The sequence below is a fragment of the Macrosteles quadrilineatus genome, unplaced genomic scaffold (genome assembly GCF_028750875.1).
Source record: "Macrosteles quadrilineatus isolate MER2022 unplaced genomic scaffold, UCM_ALF_1.0 Scaffold_3__2_contigs__length_128488019, whole genome shotgun sequence".
Lineage (NCBI taxonomy): Eukaryota > Metazoa > Arthropoda > Insecta > Hemiptera > Cicadellidae > Macrosteles > Macrosteles quadrilineatus.
In genome coordinates, this window is record NW_026542596.1 from 652,373 (window position 1) to 674,019 (window position 21,647).

Here is a 21,647-nt window from a genome sequence, read left to right on the forward strand (position 1 = left end):
TTTGAGCAAAAAGTTTTGGCTTCAGCTCGACTAAAACCGAAGATATGGTGGAGGTATGTCAATTACACTTTCGTGGTTTTCCCTCATGGAGATGATATAAATTGAATGAGTTTTTAGAGCACCTTAATAGCACTTCATCTTCCATAAAACTAACCATGGAGGTGGAATCACAAAACAAACTCCCCTTTTTGGACATTTGCGTAAAAAAGCATTTGAACAGTCTTAGAACATCTGTTTATCGAAAGACACACAGGACACACTTAATTTTGGATAACTGGAATATGGGGAACGAGACCAGGCCCTTGCAAACTTGACGACATTGAACCCAATCTTGTTGTATTGAGTTACCGTTTCATTTTTAGTTCTCTCGTACTTAAAATCCCAACATTTCTAGAATTAGAGTGATTTACAGCACTGAGTTTACAACACTTCTTGAAGGAGTACCATCTAGGATGTCCTACAATCATTTCTATATGACTCCTGGAGAGGAGGGGTGTTAGAGCCTTCTGTTATTCATATTTTTTTTTTTTTTTTTTTTGTCCTAGGACGCTAGGCACGAGCCTGGGATTGTTTTCACATTACTTCAGGCTAGACCATAGACCTAGGGGTTGCGGCATTATCACTTAGATAAATCCATTGGTGACTTGGCGGGGATCGAACCCGGGACCTCAGGGACTGAAGTCCCGCGCTCTAACCACTACGCCAGCTCGCTCCCCCTCTGTTATTCATATTAGTTGTACCATTAACTGAATGGTAACCGTTTGTGTAAATTTAAGGACACGCACAAACAATCTTGGGTACGTTTGGCTAAAATATGTTCAGCCATCATTGAGATTAAATGCTGTAAAGCATTGCAAGCAAAGCATTGCAAGTAATTGCATTGAAGTAGATCCCAAAGGACCTAAAGAGCTTAGCTTCGCTCTGCTAAAAAACACAAATAGCATTAGCTCTAGCTGACAACAAACAAAACAGCTGATACAACCCTACTTACTTGCGATGTTGCCCCTTCGAAGGCCATGGCCTGGAGTTAAAGATGGCCGTGTTTAAAACCAATGCCTTTGAGAGCTTAAGAGTTTTTATTAGAGGTTGTGTTGGTTGCAGCTGTATTGTTCAAAGTTCGAAGCCAAGTAAAAGACCTGAACGATCATGACCTTGATAAGGAGATTTTTTAACTTCAACAAACTCAAACTAGTCAAACTCCATAATATCAGTTCTGTTTCAGGTTTCAGTTCAATTTTACTATCAAGCCGGCTTATCTTTAGACCTTGTAGTAAGAGTCAGAGTAGTATCAGTTGTGTTCAAACATCAAATAATTTCTCAACTGCACCTAGAATGGCAAAATCTGCTCTTGTATTAATTGTAGAAGGAACTGAGGAGATGGAATTTACCATAACAGCAGATGTACTTCGTCGTGCTGGGGTAAGAAAGTTTGTTAAAGCTTCTAGCCTAGTAATGACAATATCCTAAACTCAGTCATTACCCAAGTAGGCCTAACTTAACTTTTAAATGCTCGATTGATTGATTCTTAAAGATTTGAGTTAGTTTTCACAACGGCCTCATCATTTGTCAAGGAGCAGTGTGATGCACACTGCACTGTGGGGTGAAACTTTGATATCCGACTTTGAAAATTATTGGTTAGGGCCAGTGGCGTAACAGTATTTCCCCGGGCCCCCCCGCAAATATGTCTGTGGGCCCCCTACTACCCCTCCCATTCCCCACCACAGCACTATATACCACAACCATCGAATTAATAGAGATCGATGACCACAACCATCACCACACCACAACTATCACATGACGTAGGTGACGGCAGGCATACGGCCTACACGATCAGACTGGCAGAGGATGGTCTCTAGCAATATCAAGTATTTACCTATTCTTCAACCACACGACCAGAGTCGTCCTTGAAACATATTTTATATTTTGTCACTGTCACAGTGATAATAAACTTGGGAGTTATGTCCGTGATTAATATATATGGGCTACTCCATTACTCCACCATTCACATTCATTACTAAACTCAACCAAGCTTCCAACTATAATTTGAGTCGGGACCACGAAAGTTTGCAGTTGAGGGAGTAGCATATTTACCATTTGACTTCAAATGAGCCAATGAGGGCAGTGCGGTGTTGCCAAATCGAATAATACCAGCTGTTTTAAAAATATTGTTTAGTATTTTAATTAGTGTCGTCAAAGGGCGATATGGCAACGTCGCACTAGTCTTGTGATTGGCTGCCGCCAACTGCAAACTTTCGTGGTCCCAACTGTAAATGTTAGTGCTTCACTAAATTAGCCCAATTTAATGACATGCCACCTGATTGAGAAACTCTCGCGACATGCACTACTGACGAGTCACTCGCAATCCGCATGGAATGGATCTCCAAAATCAGGTGATCTACGGTCAGCTGAGTACACGTGAGCGGTTAGTGGGGGAGGGGGGAGGGGGGAGGGCCGAGGGGCTGGCTCCGAGTGTGTGTCGCCACGGCGCGGCGGCAGGCCGGCAGGCAGGCACACAGCTCCTAGCGCTAGCATGAAATGAAGCTACACAACCACACTGACAATACACATCGTCGGGTGATCGTAGTGAGCGTTGGCGTTTCGTTAACAATATTATTAATTAAAAGATAAAACTTTAGTAGATTTGGCAGAATAAAAGTATCTACCACAACATCGTTTTTTTATTTATAATTTGTCAGGAGAGAAAAACATTTGTGAACAAAGGAACGGTTTTATGAGAAAAGGGTATCTTAACCTCGCGGGCCCCTAAACCTCGTGGGCCCCCCCGCACCGCGGGGTCTGCGGGGGCGGCTGTTACGCCACTGGTTAGGGCCTAGATGGGAAGTTTACGCTCCACTAACTTAGGGTTGAGCATCGATAAACTTAGTCGATGCTGTTTCTGAAGTTCTATGTTTTTTACATCGATGTAAGTTAAGATGTTAGGTTAAACTACTGATGTTTTTAGCCAAGTATCGGGGTAGACTTTCGTAGGCTATCTGTTGGCACAAACAACCAAATGAAAATATCGATAAGCCTATTTAATTGTTTCATTGGATAGGTAACTGTTGTATCTCTATGTTTCAAATGCTATGCATTTTTAATCGTAGGCCCTATGTTATTTTCAAATATGTGATTCAATTAATGTAAATAAGTTAAACCAGTGACAAAATAAGGCTCGTTTTCAACTTACATTTATTTAACTATTTTTTTCAATATATAAACTTACAAAACACAACAGAAATGGCAACGAGGATGGGATGAGGCTTCATGTTTTAGAAGAGCTTCATGCAACACACATAGGAATGGTAAGAATGAAACGACTCTCAAGACTCCACTGTTATTGGCCCGGAATCGACAAAGACATTGAAAATAAAGTTCGATCATGTGCAGCTTGCGCTTTGCAGTCAAAACAACCAACAAAAGTTTTTCACCCTTGGGAAATCCCTAAGGAAAACTTTGAAAGAGTTCACATGGACTACGCAGGACCATTTAATGGACACCATTTCCTAGTAGTGATTGATGCTAAATCTAAATGGCTTGAAGTTCGAATAACCAAAAACGCACCATCCACGGATATGACAATAGAATTTCTAAATGATATATTCTCTACACATGGATATCCTGCTGTACTAGTTTCTGATAATGCCACAATTTTTACTAGTCAAGAATTTACAGATTTTTGGCGACAAAGCTCTAGGCATATTTAAAAAATTTATCGCCCCAGGACACCCAGAAACCAATGGGTTAGCGGAACGCTATGTGCAAACGTTAAAGACATCTTTGAAAAATTGTGCTGAAGATCCTCTAAAGAATATTAAATCACAAATTCAATACATACTGTTTTGCTACCGAGCTGTACCTCTACAATGCGGACAATCACCGGCTGAACTGTATTTGAATCGAAAGATCAGAACAAAACTAGATGCTCTCAAACCTCCTAAGAAAAACACATCATTACATCCAGGCTTTCAACAAGTAAGCTGTTCATTTAAAGTGGGGGAGAGAATATTAGTACGTTCCTTAGACGGCTGGAAGTTCGGAAAAGTTATTTTTCAACTTGGAGCTCTGCACTACAAAGTCAAACTGGACAAAGGTTACTTTGGCAAGAGACACATCGATCAGTTGAAGAGAACATCAGTGCCAGAAACAGCAGACAAAACACACTCCAGCTCATCTCCTAAAGAAAATACCAGTTCCCCAACAGCACAATGGGCTTGCTGGGAACTTGTTCCAAGTCCATTGGCCCAAGTCCCCAAGCCTGGTTTAGACTCAGGGACCAAAGTCTGTAGGCTTGGTTTTGACTTGTTTTAGAGACCGAAGTTGGCAGTTGTTCAACTTGTTATGGGTTTGGCTCCCCAAGTCCAACCCAAGTCCCAACCCCAAACCTACAGTGAACTCATGGGCACAAACCCACTCTAAGCTTGGAATGATGGATACAAAACGGGTCTGGTGGATTAAGCAGGCTCATTATGGACTTGTTCGGGACTTGGGGACCCAAGCCCAATTTTAGTAGGCTCATATTGGACTTGGCTTAGACTCATATTGGAATTGGTTTTAGCACATTTTAGACTTGGGCAAACAAGCTCACACTGATAAATTAAACAGGCTCATTATGGACTTGGAGACCCAAGCCCACTTTTAGTAGGCTCATATTGGACTTGGCCTAGACTCATATTGGAATTGGTTTTAGCACATTTTAGACTTGGGCAAACAAGCTCACACCTATAGACTCACTCAGAACTTGGTACGAAGTTTTATATACTTCAATTACTGTCATGATCAGAGATAATAATAATTATTATTATAATAGGCTATAGTAATAGTAATATAATTTATACCTATTTAACATATAAGCTGTTTCACACCATTCATTTGCTAGCCCACATTTTTTCTTATAATTTGTTTTTTACCAAGAAAGATTTATGATAAAATGAAGCCTACTTTATGAGTGATCTTGAAAAAATATTGGTTATATATGAGGTTTAGAAAGCAAGACATTCACATTTCAAGACAATTTATTAATATAATAAATACAATGCCCACTATCTTCCACTTCACCTTCAACTTCTTTTCTGAACCCATCAACTCCACCGCCTGCTTCAGAAGATCTATAAAAAATACAATTGCATTGGAATTATTTGGTTTATTAAAATTTATTATTAAAATCATTTTTCATTATTTTTATTTGTTATAATTATTTGATTATTTGGAATTTGTTGGTGTTGCAAACACAGGGTGTTAACTTACCTTTGTTTTTAAAATTGTTATCGAACTTTTATTTCTTACTATTTTACTTTTATAATGATTACAGCGTGTGATGGAACTTACACATCAATAAGGCTACTGAATACAAACAACGTAATAATGGTTTAGGTTAAACACAAATTTTGGCACTGTTCTGTTGAGTTCAGCAGTAGACTATAGAGTATAGTATAGTGAGTGACGTCGATTCCGTGAAGCGCTGAGTATGTCAAAGGTTAAAGCACAAAAGATTTAGGCTATAAACAAAATTTTACGGGTTCTTGATGCTATGAAATTAATTGTTTGCTTAACTTAGCTTACTTATATCATCATAGACTAACCAACACAAGTATATTTTTTATCAATGGAGTTTAAATCTTACCTTTACAGGAATCCCTTAATTCTTCTTTGCTTCGTCTTGGTATCAAAACCATAAACAAAACTCACAACTAGTAACGAAACGAGTACCACTCACAACACCAGAACTAGATAAGTGAGAACTGACAACTAACTGAGAGTGAGGAAGTCTAAATCCAACAAAAATGGTGGTTCAGCACAAAGAAACAGGTTTTAGGAGCGTTCTGGGTAGGGGTGGAGGGAAAATTCTTTTGTCATATGGCACTGCTCACTTTAGACTCACATGAACAAGCTTGCCGTGGGTCTGGTTTGGTGTTTAAATTGTGGACTTGGCCAACCAGGTTATATATGTAAATAAAACAAGTTTAGTTTTGGCTCATTCACACAAGTTCACTTAACCAAAGCTGTTTTAAATTTGTAGTGGGTTCCAAACTCCAAGTTTGTCATACCAATTCAGAAATATGTAAAAACCAAGTTTAGTCCAAGCTCACGTGCTGTCTGGGTTCGCAACAACAGAACGTGACATTCAAGGACAATGATCTGGAAAATATAGAAATCAGGCTTCAACGCAGAGAAGATAACAATGATCAACTTGAAAATGCAGAAATCAGGCTTCAACCCAGTGAACATAACTTAATAATCCTCAAACAGATGACAATGCTTCAACAGATGTTCCTCGCAAATCAGCCAGAACGAGAAAGCAACGGAAAAGACTGGACTTTTGAATCAAATTTAGTGGGGAAGAAACTGTTGTATCTCTATGTTTCAAATGCTATGCATTTAATAATTTAATCATAGGCCTATGTTATTTTCAAAAATGTGATTCAATTAATGTAAATAAACCAGTGACAAAATAAAGCTCATTTTCAACTTACATTTATTTAACTATTTATTTCAATATAAACTTACAATACACAACAGTAACTATATCGTTTGGTTAGTTAGGTTAGGTTAACCTTACCTCATCAAACCAAACGATATCTATGTAAATAAAACTAGGCCTAGGCCTATAGTTTTGTCTGAATATTGCTCAGGATTAAGTTATATATTTTTAGGTTATTTTTACGTTTTATAAATTAAAGAAGCAGAAACGAGTCTTATCTCTATTTCTGTCTGTCTGTCGTTCTGTCCGTCTGTAACACTCAAGATGGCATTTTACGCTATCTTCTCCAGGAAAACGAGAGTACCTATCAAGAGTCAAGTCATTTTAATGTATTCACTGGATTGGCGAGAGTGTCTTTAGCCATTAAAATATGGCCTCACTACTTTTTAAAATAAAATTAGGCTACGGACGTTCAAAAATGCAGTTTTGTGCGATTTTTGTCAAGTTTTGTCCAATTTTGTTATCACATAGGCGGGTTACACACCGGTATCGCGGATATGATGTCGCTGATATTTTTCGTGCCCGCGACATGCCCTCGAAAACCAACCTATGTTATCTTATGGAGCTTTACACACCAGTGTCGCAGACACGTTGCCCGCGACTCGTGTCGCAGACGCGTGTCTCGAGTGAACCAACCGGTCGGTGTTTGGACAGACATGTCTCGTGTCTCTTGGGCCCGCGCATGCGCAGAACACGTTTCTAGTAGTTTTGGCGCTTTTTTACTTACTTTATTGCCTTATGGTGTGGAATGTAGTATCGTGATATTATAATACTTCAATTGACACCATAAGGAAATAACGTAAGTACTGTAATACAATTAATTACAATGTATTTTGGAAAAATTACCATGAAGTTATCTTTAATGTTTTTGTAGAAAGAACAACAGCAACAACATATCATCTTCTTCTGACGATGACATTATTTAAACTGATGAATGTTGTGATTCCTTCACTTTCATGTCGCCAGCACGTGCCTCTTCCCATGGTTGCATTTTATTACATGTCGCAGACATCATGTCCCCGACATCAGAAATATCGGCGACATCATATCCGCGATACCGGTGTGTAACCCGCCATAGGCCTAACTTAATCACATATGAAATAACGAACAGCTGTTCGGATCAAGATTATTTTTTCTAGCTGTCACTGATATGTTTATAAACAAATAGTTTTTTACAAATACCTACCACAAACATTTTCGATCACGTTTTGAAAGCAAATCCCGACCAAGTGAGATTAAAAACGTTTATCTTACATAACGGATTTAATTAATCGTAAGTGCAATAATAGGCCTATAGTTGAATTTATTTACCTTACCGTACATGGTATTTTACTGAATTATCATGTAGTGTTGGTTACATTCGGTGTGATGAAATGAATGTTTAAAAGTGATTATCTATAGGCCTATTATTAATACGCTACATGATTGTATTTTTCAAAATTATAAATATTTTTGAAAAAGTCCCTTGGGCTTTGTCGCAGTGGCTTTTAAGTTCCCATGTTATCCAATGAAGAATATATTTGTTTACCGGGTACATTATTATCAACTGGATAATTTAGTTGCTGTTAAAATATTTTAGTTTGCAGTTTAAGGAAACGTGTGTTACAAACATTTACTGACTTGGTTGAAATGAAATATTTACTATTTGAATTTGTGTTGGTCGTAAATATTACAATGGAAAGAAGCGAGAAAGCCTGGATAATTTGATAGGGTAGAGTGGGGGAATTGGGACCCGGGGGTAATTGGGAGCTATTTTTAAAAATTTTTAAATTTTGTATTATTTATTTTTTTAACAAAATTGTAAATACGTTAAAGTTTAGGCATTCTAAAGGGGTTTCATCAAAAATTATTGGATAATTGTAATCTTGTGTTTAATGTATAAAAAAAATAAAAAAATTAAGCCGTGTTTTTTCCCGAATGTTAAACATATGGCAAAACTTCAGCGTGGTAGTATTTCGAGCTATTTTTAATATATTATATGAATTAATAATCATACCAAAATGTATTTTTTGACACATTTAAGGTTTAAGCAATAGTTTGTTAGGGCTTTAAAATTTTTAAAAAAATTATAAATTATTTAATAAATTTTTTAAAAAATGGGTCCCAATTACCCCGGTGTGGGGAAATGGGACCCATATTTTTCTATCCCACATATAATTAATATTAATATTATAATTAATCCCACATATAATTAATCAATAATTAAATGTGGCTGCAGTGGTGATTATCATGTATTATGTGTAAAAACAGAATTTTGAAGTAGGTCCCAATTACCCCAGCATGGAGTAATAGGGAACCAGTCTCATCGCGTGGTTACATCGGTTTGGAATCACAGATGTACCTACAGAAAGGTGAAAAATTTATTTTACAACCACTTGATAAAAAAATAGGGCCTAAAAGAGTGAGCTAAGCCCATAATTGGCCTGTTTTAACTTATAATTGGACTGATAACAACCATTTATTAGAAATTCTTTTGGCTGAAAAAGCAAAATTCCGGAAAGTTTGCATATGACCAGAGAAGAAGTTCGACATAAAATATACTTGTAGTTTTTTTTTATTTAACTATACATGTCTTTAACAGTTTAAATCTATATTTTCTGGCTGTTATCTGCTCTGGTTAATTTTTCCCATTTTATTTAGAAAAAAGTGTAATGTTTTGGAAAAAATAGTTTGAACCGTTCTAATGTCCTAAAAAAAAATTTTTTTTCAATAAAAGTATGTTGCATTTTGTTTATTATGTTTTCATTTTCAGAACCCTATTACCCCCACAAATTAATATTAGGTGCTTATGGGTTTATAAGCATAGGTCCCAATTACCCCATGTGGGGTAATTGGGTTCCAAATTAATATTTATTTTTTTTTCATAGTAAAATGTATTTAAAAAAATGAAAAACAATGTGATAAGAAGACAAATTACAGTTGGAAACCTTGTGCAGGCTCATATTTTGATTTTTTCTGACAATAAAAATATAATTGAAAAAAATAAAAACATGGGTCCCAATTCCCCCACTCTACCCTACACTAAAAAGAAAACTGAATTAGCACTGTGCTGCATTTCTTGAGAATTCATTGAAAGAGGCGTATTTGCAAACTATGGAAACATAGGTAACTCATAGAACACCACCAAGTAGAAGAAATAGAAATAATGTTTATTTTAGAATTTATAATCGTTATTATGGACAACCTAATGCTGTTATGAGTGGGAAATTTTTTTAGAAAACACTAAAATCAAGATCAGCTTTTGAAAAATTATAAGATATTTTTGTAAGAAATGTTGATTATATCGAACTGTTATGTACATCTAAGTATTTCCATAATCTTTGAGTCGACTCTTTTTAGTCATCAGAAATTATTAATTAACTGTTATTAGTTTTAAAATAACTCCTGTAATACTTTGCAATTGCTCGAATTCGAGCAACAAGTACACTAGTAGTCTTAAAAATCGATCCAACATATGTCACTTAAGAAGGCATTCACTACGATTTCATTTTAATAACAGGCCTACCACTTAAGTTTATTGAAAGACGTTTGAAGATGTTGCTTATGGGGGGGGGGGGGGCGTACAATTCCCAGCCCGTACACTACCTGTCCAAGAGGGTGGTACAATTCCACACCGTACATAAATAATTTGATGTTGGCAGGGGGTACAATTCCAGGCCCTACATCTCCTGCTCTTTTTAATTTTTTATATAATCACCCGGTTCACTGATCACTTGCCCACATTAAGTAAATTAGATTCCGTTAAAATCAAAGTGTATGGGGTGTACGAGTTTGAGATCCAGCATAATCGGATTTTCCCATTTTTGACCCTATAAATAATATTTTTGCAATTTATTTTCAAAACCAGTTTGTAGAGCTTAAAAAAATAAATAATTTAGTATATTTAAGCGCTGTTGTATGCCTAACGGTCACAGAAAAAATTTAAAATAGTGTAATTTAAAATTCCCATGTTATTCATATGGAGGAAATGAAAATTGTTGTATTTTACTTGTTTATGGATAATATATATTGATAAAATTTGGCAAATTTATTTATTTCATACTATACTATTGACGTATGGTCAAAAAACACTTTTTACCTTCCCCGTAGCAGCAAACCTAAGCACTCGTTAAATATAGCCAATGTTATTTATATAGGGAATACTTAAATATGTCTTTTTTATGGAAATATTTTAGTAAAAATGTAATCAGACAAGTTGAAATTCACTTAGTCTGCAGGTTTGCTGCGGCTGGGGTATTTTTTTCAGGGAATTTATTCCATACGGTACCTGCGGTTTTTCTTCCTTTTAGCGAATTTGTCATGGAATAAGCTATTCGTAGGTTGCATAGTAAGACCTAGACCTGGGACCGATTTGATTTCTTGTAGAGGCCAAAACACCCTCCGTTCAAATTCATATATATAAGTAGTTACATACCGTAAGTATCCATATACATTGTGTAACCGTTAGCTCGATAACTAAAGCAATAATGATCACATTTTAATTAAACTAACACTAATTCAAACTAGATTCCAAATCAGCAAAAATCTATGGAATTACTGGATTTGATCAGGGTTTAATAGAGTTAAAATAGGTTTTTCCTTTTTTGACTCTAAAAAAATCAAACGTTCATAGATTTTTGAAAATTGTTTAGGTTTTCCTCGAGCTTGGGGCACTGTGCTGAGCACCTTTTGAACCAGCTGTCAAAGGCTGGCTCTGATAATTTCTCTTTTTATTCCGTCGTCAGTCCTAAAATAGTCAATGGGTGACTAGTTTCGGGTCAGAAATGACCCATTTTTATCAAATTGATTGGTCCAAAATCCGACAGAAGTCTTCGTTATGAGGTACAAACACATGTCGACACATAAAGTTCACACATTTACGACACAAAGCACATTTAATTAAAGTAGCCGGCTACATTTTATAAGAGACACACTGACGCAGGTAGCACGACGGAACTAAGAACGGAACTTTAGTTCCGTCGTGTCCGCCGTGCTACCTGCGTCAGTGTGTCTCTTAAAAAAAATGTAGCCGGCTACTTTCATTAAATGTGCTTTGTGTCGTAAATGTGTGAACTTTATGTGTCGACATGTGTTTGTACCTCATAACGAAGACTTCTGTCGGATTTTGGACCAATCAATTTGATGAAAATGGGTTTGAAAATGGGTCATTTCTGACCCGAAACTAGTCACCCTTTGACTATTTTAGGACTGACGACGGAATAAAAAAGGTACGTAACCTATCATATCATTCTACATCAGTCCTGGTGGCAATAATGTTTAAAAAAAATTGCTCTTTTTAGGCTTCAACCAAAACAACACATGGTTCTTTCTTTTTACCGTTTAGTTTTTGTGTCCAGGTAAATAAATTTTTAAGTAGGCCTAGGCTAAATATTATGATGAGATGGTATGACAAAATTGGATGGTCCAGGTCAAGGTGGTTGTGGCTGGAGTTGAAGGTTCGAACCCAGTGAAGTGTAGCCGGGATGTGGTCATCGTGCCGGACACAAGTCTGGCTGAGGCTGTCAAGAAAGGCCCCTACGATGCTGTCGTGCTCCCAGGCGGTATGGGGTATAAGAAGTTTGCCACAGTGAGTTTTAATGAATTTTAACTTGTTAAGACCACTAAACTTAGCCACTGTCAAAAAAAATGTATTTTTAAAACAATATTTTGAACTTTCACAGAATTACCCCAAAAAAAAAAAAAATTTCCAATTTACATACTTGACAGGTTGTCTGTTTATAACATGCTCGTCTCAGAAGCCCAGCGTTAGTGTTTTTTTAAAGCGGAGTCTCACAGGCCCAGGGTTTCGGTTTGTGTGCTTCTAAGCGGGGCCCATAATTTTCAAATGGGGTCTCATAGACCGGGAGTTTCGGTTCTTAGTGTCAGTATAGGCAGGGTTTCCGTATTAATGTTAACTCTATAGTGGTGTCTTCGGTCTGTGAGTCCGATGACGTAATATTTTCAAGTTCCTTTTCCCCCCGCTAGGGTCCACACTGGTGTCTCCCAGGGGTGACCATAAGGGGGTTTAATGTTGCAACTTGGGACATCAATTTAGTTTACTTTGAGAATTGAATTAAGCTTTTTCAAAGGCTTTGTGTTTACGTTAACTTTGAGAATGAACAAAAAACATGAAGTATTAAGTTTATTTAGGTAAATATCTCAAACTTTTTGAAATAACTTTTACTTTCACTCCCTAAAAGTTAATATGATAAAAGATTTGTCTATGTAAAAATTTTCCAGTTTGAGTTTTGGGTGGATATATATCCGTTTTGGCTCCCCCTGATAAAAAAAAGTTGTTTTCAAAGTGATTTCTGTGTGAGCAGAGAGCACAGAATAGAAATAGAGGGGCTACGTATATCCAGCAAGCATTGCGGGCAGTGAAGCCAATCCCCCACTACTTATACGGGCAAGTGACGGCAACTGCTGCATATAGCAGTAGATCACCTTTTCCAAATGTATGATGATTAGACACACTTAGAGAAGACTTAAAATTACCAAATTTGACACAGCTACTATAAATTAGTGCATCTCGCTGACAGTAAGGTTGGAATACAACAAATAATTTTATTGTAATTTTAACAGCCGCCGAAACCCAAAGAAATTATAAAATTAAGAATTAGAACATGAAAAAGTAAGCGACCTAGAATTTTTTTTATTTTTTGGTCAGGAAAGTTTTGTCAGCGGCAAAGTTTGAGAGCTTGAGTTGAATCATAACATATATTTTTTGGAAAAATTAATGATGAATAGTTTTGGAAATAAATTAGGTAGAAGAGGAAGCAAAATTTGGGACCCGCCGACGCTCGGGGCCTGCCTTGCCACTAACACGTCTCTCCCTACTACGCACACAGTGATTGATGCATACAATATTCATTTTTAATTTATACATTTATAATATAAGCACGGTAACGTTTGTATAGGTAGAGATTATTATTTATGACTCTTGTGTATTATGACTACTAATTGTTTAAACTTGACGAAGTCTATTGTAATTATAGTGTAATTACTGAATGACCAATAAATCTATTCTATTCTATTCTATACATAAAATTGCTATTGATATTAATTTAATTATTACTTTGTGTAATAAATGACGACTAAATCGGTCCTATATTGAACAATTCATTGAAGCCTGTTTACAAAATTTCAATAAGGATATTAAAGCAAATTTATTTTGCTGGGTGAGTTTCACTTTGCTCAAACAACTACAAATCATGTATAAATGGCAATAAATCAATTACACATAGCGATAACACATAAATTTGTTAAGGCTCTAAATGTGAGATAAAAATCAAGACACTACTCTAGGGTTAAGTTTTGGCATTTTGTCAGTCTCAATAGGTACTTAACTAGAGTTGGACCACATTGAAATGAATGTTCTCTGTTTTTAAGTCTACTGAAGTTGGATCAGTGCTCTCAAAACAAGAGGAGACCGGAGGAATAATTGCTGCTATTTGTGCAGGTACTATAAATAAAGCACAAGAATTAGTTTCATTGATTATTTTTAAGTTTAATATCTCTAATATTATGGGTTTCCTTCTAAAAAAAGAAATGTACAGTACTGTAGAACCTTACTAACTCGACAGTCAACCGATGACAGTGCGCACATCTTTCTGACTTTGTCTTAATTAGACTTAAGAATTAGGATTAGACGTTTTAAGAATTTTTTTTAACTTTCAGTTTAAATTGTTGGATAATTGACATTTCTTTGTTGTTTACTCAAGATTGTTTACTTAGTATGTAAAAATACTCATGTAAGCCTGTCATGTACAGAAAACTTCCTATGATCCGGCACGCTTAGTAATCCGCCAAGCTTAGTAATCCGCCAAAACCTTCGGAAAAGATTTGGAAAAGTAATACAGTAGGACCTCGATTAACCCGGGCAAATCAACCGTACTTAATAGATACTTCTAAAATTATGTTTTATAACCTCACTATCCAAGAAAAATGCCAAGACAGTTTTATAAATTGTGTTTCTTTGGTCTCTAATGTGTTGAAATGCATTGTCTATTCAACTATTTCTGTTCGTTATATGCAGTTAGGGTTTTTACATTATTGTTTTGAAACATTACAGTTTATTTTTTCAATTATAATTCATTTTTATAGCCCCAGGATTGCGTAATATGACTAATAATGGTTAAAAACGTACCTTGTCAGACAATCCTTGACATGTTTTATAGTGTCGAAAATAAACTTGCCAGGGACAACACACAAATTTTGAATGAAAAACTCAATTATGAATCCCATTATATTTTCAACACTCTACTCCGTCACTACAATAGTCCTATATCAGCTGTTATAACGCAGACGACAATCCAGAGTCCACGTCTTTCCTCAATAACCTGGTTCTGTCTACTTCCAGTCCTGCCCGCGGCAATGTACGTGCATAAGTTGATAGGCCTATCTGTTACCGTGTATTTAATCGTTTCGTGTTTTGTGTTTGTGTTAAATGTATGTAACAACTCTGACGACACCTCAAGAAGTGGTTCCTTTTGTGTGCCTGACGATGATGGAATTTAATAACCACCGAAACATGTAGCAAGTTTATTTTCGACACTATAAAACATGTCAAGGATTGTCTGACAAGGTACGTTTTTAACCATTATTAGTTATTTTTTCACTAAACATTCTAGGGGGAGGAGGGGAATGAACTTGTAGTCACAAAATCAGGCTAGGCCTACCCTTAAAATCAGCCACACTCGAGTTTCTTCCCTCGAGCGCTCAAAAAAAGCCAAGCCAAAATCCAGGGGTCGATACGAAGCTGTTCACTGTTTTGACTGATTATTAACTTAATTTAATCGAAGGCTCATGGCTCTAGAAATGCTCAGGTAATCCTGCAGACGCTCAGGGGGAGCTATATAACTCATATGTATAAAATCATTATTAAAATGTTTTCACAATTTTGATTAACTTTTGGAAACAGTTCTGTATAACCAATGAGTATTTTATCCTAGCCAATCTGATAAAACTACTCTTATTGAATTTTAAACTATTTGACGAAAGACATGGGTATAACAAAGCAATTTACTAATAAAAAATATAATATAAGAAATCCTACAGAGAGTCTTCAGGGCCTAATTAACCCTCCGAGTGTCCCTTGTTTTGGCCTTAATGTCTGCCTATTTTTTGCTCATTTGCAAGGTTTTATTAAAACGGATCTGAGAAGCTTGAAAACAATGTTAATTATAGGCCTACTGTTCTATATACCATTTTGTTTGGAAAATCATGGGCTTCTATATTATACATAGAACATAAGAAACATTTGTTTCAAAAAAATTTTTTAGGTACGGTAAAAAAAAATATTTTGGAAAAAAAAAATAAGTTTGCGCTCAATGAAATTGTATAAATTATAGGCCTATAAATATTTGAAAATAGCCACTTTGTTCTAAATTTTATGAGGATTACAAATATATAATAATATAAGGAAGTAGATTTGCAAATAAATAAGTTATGGGCAAAAAACAGATTTCAGTACATAGCGTTTAGCTAAGAATGCATAGCCTAACCATAGCTAGGAATCTGGCTGATAATTTACATCAATATCACTACCTACTTCTTCAGGATCATCAACCAGCCCTTCAAAATCACTTAAATCTTCTTATAATGCACCACGTATATCACTACTTTTGATTTTTAACACTAAAACAATGATAAACGTAATAAAACACATCAGTCATCGGTCCGAGGATAACCAAGCTGTTTACAAATACGCACGTCAGCTGTCTGCTACAATATTTTCGGAACTAAAGTGAATAGCGCTTAGAGACAGACCTCCGGAGAAAGCTCTGAATCTGTAAAATAAAACGATACCTAACTCGATCCAGTTCAATCCGATTTTGTCAGTCTTAGAGCCTTCGCCGTAAACAGTGTTATGTGTCGCTGCAGCGACAAATAACACTCGGAGGGTTAATATAATATCCAAACAAAGAATTTAGGGAGATAATATTTAATAAATTTAGATAACTTTTCTTTGTGGTAGTTTGATTTGGGATGCTCCCAAGACTTAATTCTTTCACCCGCAAAGAAAGGGGCTTAGAACTCTGATAGTTTTGGGTATTAAATGGTGAATAAAGGAGAAATAATTTAGACATTAAAAATATACTGTAAATTTACAAAACAAACACGACTGTTAAGGTTTCAGACTAATTAAATAAAATCCAGCTAACTTTAAATTTGTTTAAAAATACTACCCTTTCATTACGGTTCCTGCACTTAACGAAAGGGCTTTTTAAATGAACCCTTAAATATCTAAAAACAACCGAATTGGTTTTGAATTAGGCTAATTTAGAATCTGAACTGCCAACTTATCCTATACTTCTTGAAGATAATCTTCTCCTGATTTTTTTTTTGTAGTTTTGATCACAAACACACCCATAAACAAAACAAGTTGATTGCTATATCGTCATATAAAACCTTTTACACTATAAACATGTTATATAAAAATTACAACGTTAGCACTTTACTTTTAAGGTATGCATATGGTTTGGTTACAGACCACGTTTGTACCGGTGCTGTGAACCGAGAGTCGAATTTTTAGAAACCAGTACTGGCACCGACTTTCTAACAGTTCAGCGGTGTGCGCCAGAACCTATGATAACCACAGCACGGCTGACAGTCTATATTTAATTATTTTTGTCTATGCCTATACTAATGACATTAACATGGTATTATAACATATGGTTTGACAGTTTAAACTAGGTGTACAATGCAGTTGTCTTCTTGCTAGGGATGGACGAGATTGGATTTTTAGTTCGAGACGAGACGAGACGAGATTTTTTATTTCTCATAAAATTTCGAGACGAGATCGAGACGGGATTTCCCTTCTCATACGCAACGGGAAATGCACGTTCAAAATTGTTACCTGATTTTGTAACATTGTTAGATGACTGTTTAAATACAAAAATAATGATAATAGGCAAGAATATTTACAATCTTTTATTAAAAAACATCAGCATAACATTTTTTTATTAATCACGCCTAACTTATTAAAAATGCCTACGATTAGGAAACATAGTGATATCAGTTAGGATAGAGTTCAACTTATCCTAAAATAAAAGCAATATTAATTTTTATAAAATAAATACTTGTTTTGACTTTTTATAGTAATAAAACATTCCTCACACTGCTTACACTAAACAAAACTTCTCAAATGTTATTAAAGTAATATTTACATTTAAAGAATTAATTAAATAAGAACGCCTTCGCATAGGAAACGCAACTACAACACGCTCCTGTATTGCGGGTATTGCATTGACTTTCTGCAGGCGTTTTGAATTTTTTTTATTTTTTATTCTCGTCTCGATAAAAATCTCGGCCAAAAAGAAATCTCGTCTCGTGTAACGAGATTTAAAATTTCCCGAAAATTTCCCGGAATTTCGAGACTTGACCATCCCTACTTCTTGCAATATTGAGCGGAGCCAGCATATTAATTCAATGTCAATGATATATTTGGTTCGCATTTTAAAATAGAATGCCTATTTGCAGTAGGTATCCAAAGTCACTCTTGCAGTAGGTATCCAAAGTCACTCATAAGTCAGGATTAAGTGAATGAATTGTCTACTTGCAGGAACCATATTCTATGTTTCATCTAGTTCTCCTAAATTAAATGTGTTCGCATAAATGGAATGACTATTTACAGAATCTAAAGTCAATGGTACGTCTGGTTCACGTAGACGGATTGTTTACTTGTAGTATCCAAACTCAATGGTACATGTAAATGAATAGTCTACTTGCAGTATCATAAATTAATGGTCCATTTATTTTGTTCACATAAATAAAATGCCTAATTGCAGTATCCGAAGTCAATGGTACGTTTAGGCCTACTTCTGCTTCACTTATATGGGATGTCTATGTGCAGTATTCAAAGTCAATGATACGTCGGGTTCACGTCAACGAATTGTCTAATTGCAGTATCGAAACTATGAGTGTTATATTTGGTTCACATTAATGGAATTCCTATTTGTAGACTGCAAAATTTGCAAAATTTCCTATTTATTACGAATTGCAGTAAGTTACATATTCAAAGTCTACATTAATGGCACGTCTTGCTCACATAAAATACTGTAAAAGTTATTTACAGTACCTATCCAAACGCAATATGGTGCATCAGCCTGATTCCGGCAACCCTTATTATTGGTTATTCATTTTGTAGTAAATTATGCTCAATGCTATTAATAATCCAATTGTTCTTCCCTTTTCCTCTGTACGGTTTGTAGTCAGCTATTTCAGACGATTCGTTGACTAACATAAGTTTCGACTCTTGTTAACCTTTTTATTGTTATCTTGAAAATAATGCCATGGCAACCAACTAACCCATAAGGCCCATGTTAAATTTCTAAAAGTTTAAATTCACGTAGGGAAAAGTCCTGTGGTCTGATTATTACCATTTCAGATTCATACCTTCCTATATGGTTGGTTACTACGACTGTGCTAAATTTCGTGCAGATCGCTTCAGCCGTTCAGGAGGAGTATTTGTAAAACAAAAGCAAGAGTGTAGTATAAGAGCTTCGCTTAGCTCCGCTCAATAATTTCTATACTAGGGTGCATACACAAAGAACGCCGGTTGCCGGCGCCGGCAAACCGGCCGCTGTAAGCGCGTCCCGGCTCGAGAAGAACTTAACATGGTTTCAAGTGTGCCCGTACACAGTAAACGCCGGTGCCGGCTCAACAAGCGCAACAAGCGCGAGCTGCCGGCGTCAACCGTCAAACAAGTATGAAGAGAACATTCTTATAAGCCGGTTCCGGCAACCGGCTCAGTCCGCGAGTGGTCTTTGTACTGTGCAGTTGGTGGGTGTCATAGCGTGATGGTTGATACAGATGATTTAATTTCCAAAGTTTATCAAAAGAAGGCGATTTTTTAACCAAACGTCCTTCAATGTTTCTTAATATGTAATCAAAAGTCGCTAGCTCCATTCTCATGTATGTGTAGAACCGTTGTGGGTCACCTTTTAATTGCAGAAACAAGTGATGGTTTTCACCAAGTTTCTTCCTATGTCTATTAATAACATGAACACCGACTTTCCTCCTTTGCAATAATTTTACATGAACACTCTCCGCCAAAAACACATCATCACTAGACGAAGACATCTTTGACACTGCTCAAAGTGAACTGACTTGTCGCGCTTGTTACCAGCTTTCTTTATGTACGGCTTCAAGCTTTTGCCGCGCTTATAAGCACGAGGAGCAAGCTGCCGGTTTGCTCCCGCCGGCAACCGGCGTTCTTTGTGTACGCACCCATACAAATCAATCATGGTAGGCCTATGCGATACCTGTATTATTAAAAGGCAATGTTTTAATAAACTATATGAAGGAAAAAAAACGATTATTATTATAATATTATTACCTCTTGTATGTAGAATTTGCTTGCTCTATTTTTCTTCAATGTCTTCTTTCTTCATTATTAAATAAAGAATCATTTGTACAGAAGACTTATTTGCATTGAACATTCATAAAACTCAAAACTCACCAATTCAATTACCTCAATAACTGTTTACCAGTATTATTGTTGTGAGGGGTTGGGGTTAGCCACTGGGATCGTGGAAATACCGTAGTTTTAACATATGTTTAAAAGCATTATTGGTTGCCACGCCAGTTACTGGGATTGCGGAACTAAAATATCGTGTCGACGCCGTTGATTAAACAGAGTTGGTGGTGTAGTGGCTAGAGTACTCGACTGACGATCGTGAGATCTCAGGTTCGAATCTCCTCGGCAGCCTTAACATTTTGCTTCTGATTTTGTTGGAATATGATTTTCTCTTAACTTCACTAATTCGTTTTTTTTTATCTGAGCCATTTATAATTTAATTTTGTGATGAGAATGCATTTTTTATAAATACATTAAATTTTTGTTTGTAATAATTTCCTAACAGCGAATAATTGAGATAGGCTAATCGATTCTTAAAATTATCAATTCGTTTAATTATAGGCATATAACTTAGGTCTAGTTTTATTTTGGCGGTTAAAAGTAAGAAATATATTGTCAACCACTTTCCAAATTTCCCTTTTGTGCAATAAAATTTATCAATATGACTATTATGTAGACTAAAAAGAATAAGTGAAAACTTTAGAAATTGGTTTACCGGTACGTTACATTACATTTATAATAACATCAAAATAAGCAGTTTGCTTAACTTGAAACCTTATTTCTCCTAGTAGCTGGAACCTATGCAGTTGATTGTTAAGACAGGTGAACATGTGAATTTGTGCTCCCTTGAATTTCATATATTTCAGTGGTAAATCCCAGTTTTCAAACCATCATTTTGGTATGTAAATGTAGATATATAGGCCCTATATAGATATATATATATATGAAAGAGAGAGAGAGAGAGAGAGCTGCAGTTTATAAATTTAATAAGATCTGCAGCTTTGAATCATATTCTTATTTATAAATTTTTCAGCTCCTTCTGTTCTGAAGACACATAGTATTGCTACTGGTAAAAGCTTAACCTCTTACCCGAGTGTGAAGGGAGAACTAGTGAAAGACTACAAATACAGTGAGGACAAGGTTGTCGTTGATGGTAGGTTTCTCAATTGTGTATTATTGTTAGTAATATTGTTTAATCAAGGTCTAAATATCTTTGTTGAACATTCATTCATTAACCCTTCATTGGTGTCTTTGATTTTAAAGCACGATCGGTGACACACGGGGATTTTTTTCGGGTGTTGAAACATTAGACAAACAATATTATTTATACATTTACTAAGAGATTATAATAAAAACTACTCTGATTGATAGTAAAAACTCAGTTAAAATTAAAACAGGACTTTACTTGTGTTATATTTTTATTTGTCACTCAAATGAGATTCTGACCATTGCTGCTAAGTGTTTTTGTTTTCGCTTTACACAGAAGGGAATATTTTTGCTCTCTGTCTTCTTATACTTTTGTTTTGTATCAACAGCACTACTGATTTTTGTGAATTTTACTAGCAAATTTCCCATTTAATCCTTTTTATTAAATTTGCTTACCAAAAACGTTTCTCCACAGGTAATTTAATCACTAGCAGAGGTCCAGGGACTGCCTTTGATTTTGCCCTGGAGCTGGCCAAACAGTTGACTAACAAGACTAAAGCTGATGAAGTTAAGGCTGGATTGTTGTTGTAAACCAAATGAACCATCTGTGATAATAATATATTTATTCTTTATTAAATATCTGTTTTCAAATCTTTGAACGATTTATTAAAACCCATTTTAAGA

The 21,647-nt window shown here is 35.7% G+C and overlaps 1 protein-coding gene and 1 long non-coding RNA gene across 2 annotated transcripts; one reads left to right on the forward strand and one right to left on the reverse strand.

Annotated features, from left to right (window-relative positions):
• Positions 1–1,283: 1,283 nt before the first annotated feature.
• LOC128990594 (protein dj-1beta-like) lies at positions 1,284–21,614 on the forward strand. Its single transcript, XM_054413050.1, has 5 exons — positions 1,284–1,419; positions 11,886–12,044; positions 13,847–13,916; positions 20,851–20,970; positions 21,439–21,614. The coding sequence occupies exons 1-5, from the start codon at positions 1,333–1,335 to the stop codon at positions 21,552–21,554; spliced, it is 552 nt and encodes a 183-aa protein (XP_054269025.1). The 5' UTR covers positions 1,284–1,332; the 3' UTR covers positions 21,555–21,614.
• Positions 4,995–5,867, reverse strand: LOC128990595 (uncharacterized). Its single transcript, XR_008490545.1, has 2 exons — positions 5,621–5,867; positions 4,995–5,105 (listed from the first exon to the last, which is right to left on the reverse strand). It is a non-coding gene; the product is annotated as an uncharacterized LOC128990595 (long non-coding RNA).
• Positions 21,615–21,647: the final 33 nt, after the last annotated feature.

Bases quoted from the DNA above. Each gene is read 5' to 3' on its own strand.
- LOC128990594 (XM_054413050.1), top strand. From the start codon at position 1,333: ATGGCAAAATCTGCTCTTGTATTAATTGTAGAAGGAACTGAGGAGATG. The intron at 1,420-11,885 runs GTAAGAAAGTTT...TGGATGGTCCAG, and splicing joins ATGTACTTCGTCGTGCTGGG to GTCAAGGTGGTTGTGGCTGG. The intron at 12,045-13,846 runs GTGAGTTTTAAT...TCTGTTTTTAAG, and splicing joins GGTATAAGAAGTTTGCCACA to TCTACTGAAGTTGGATCAGT.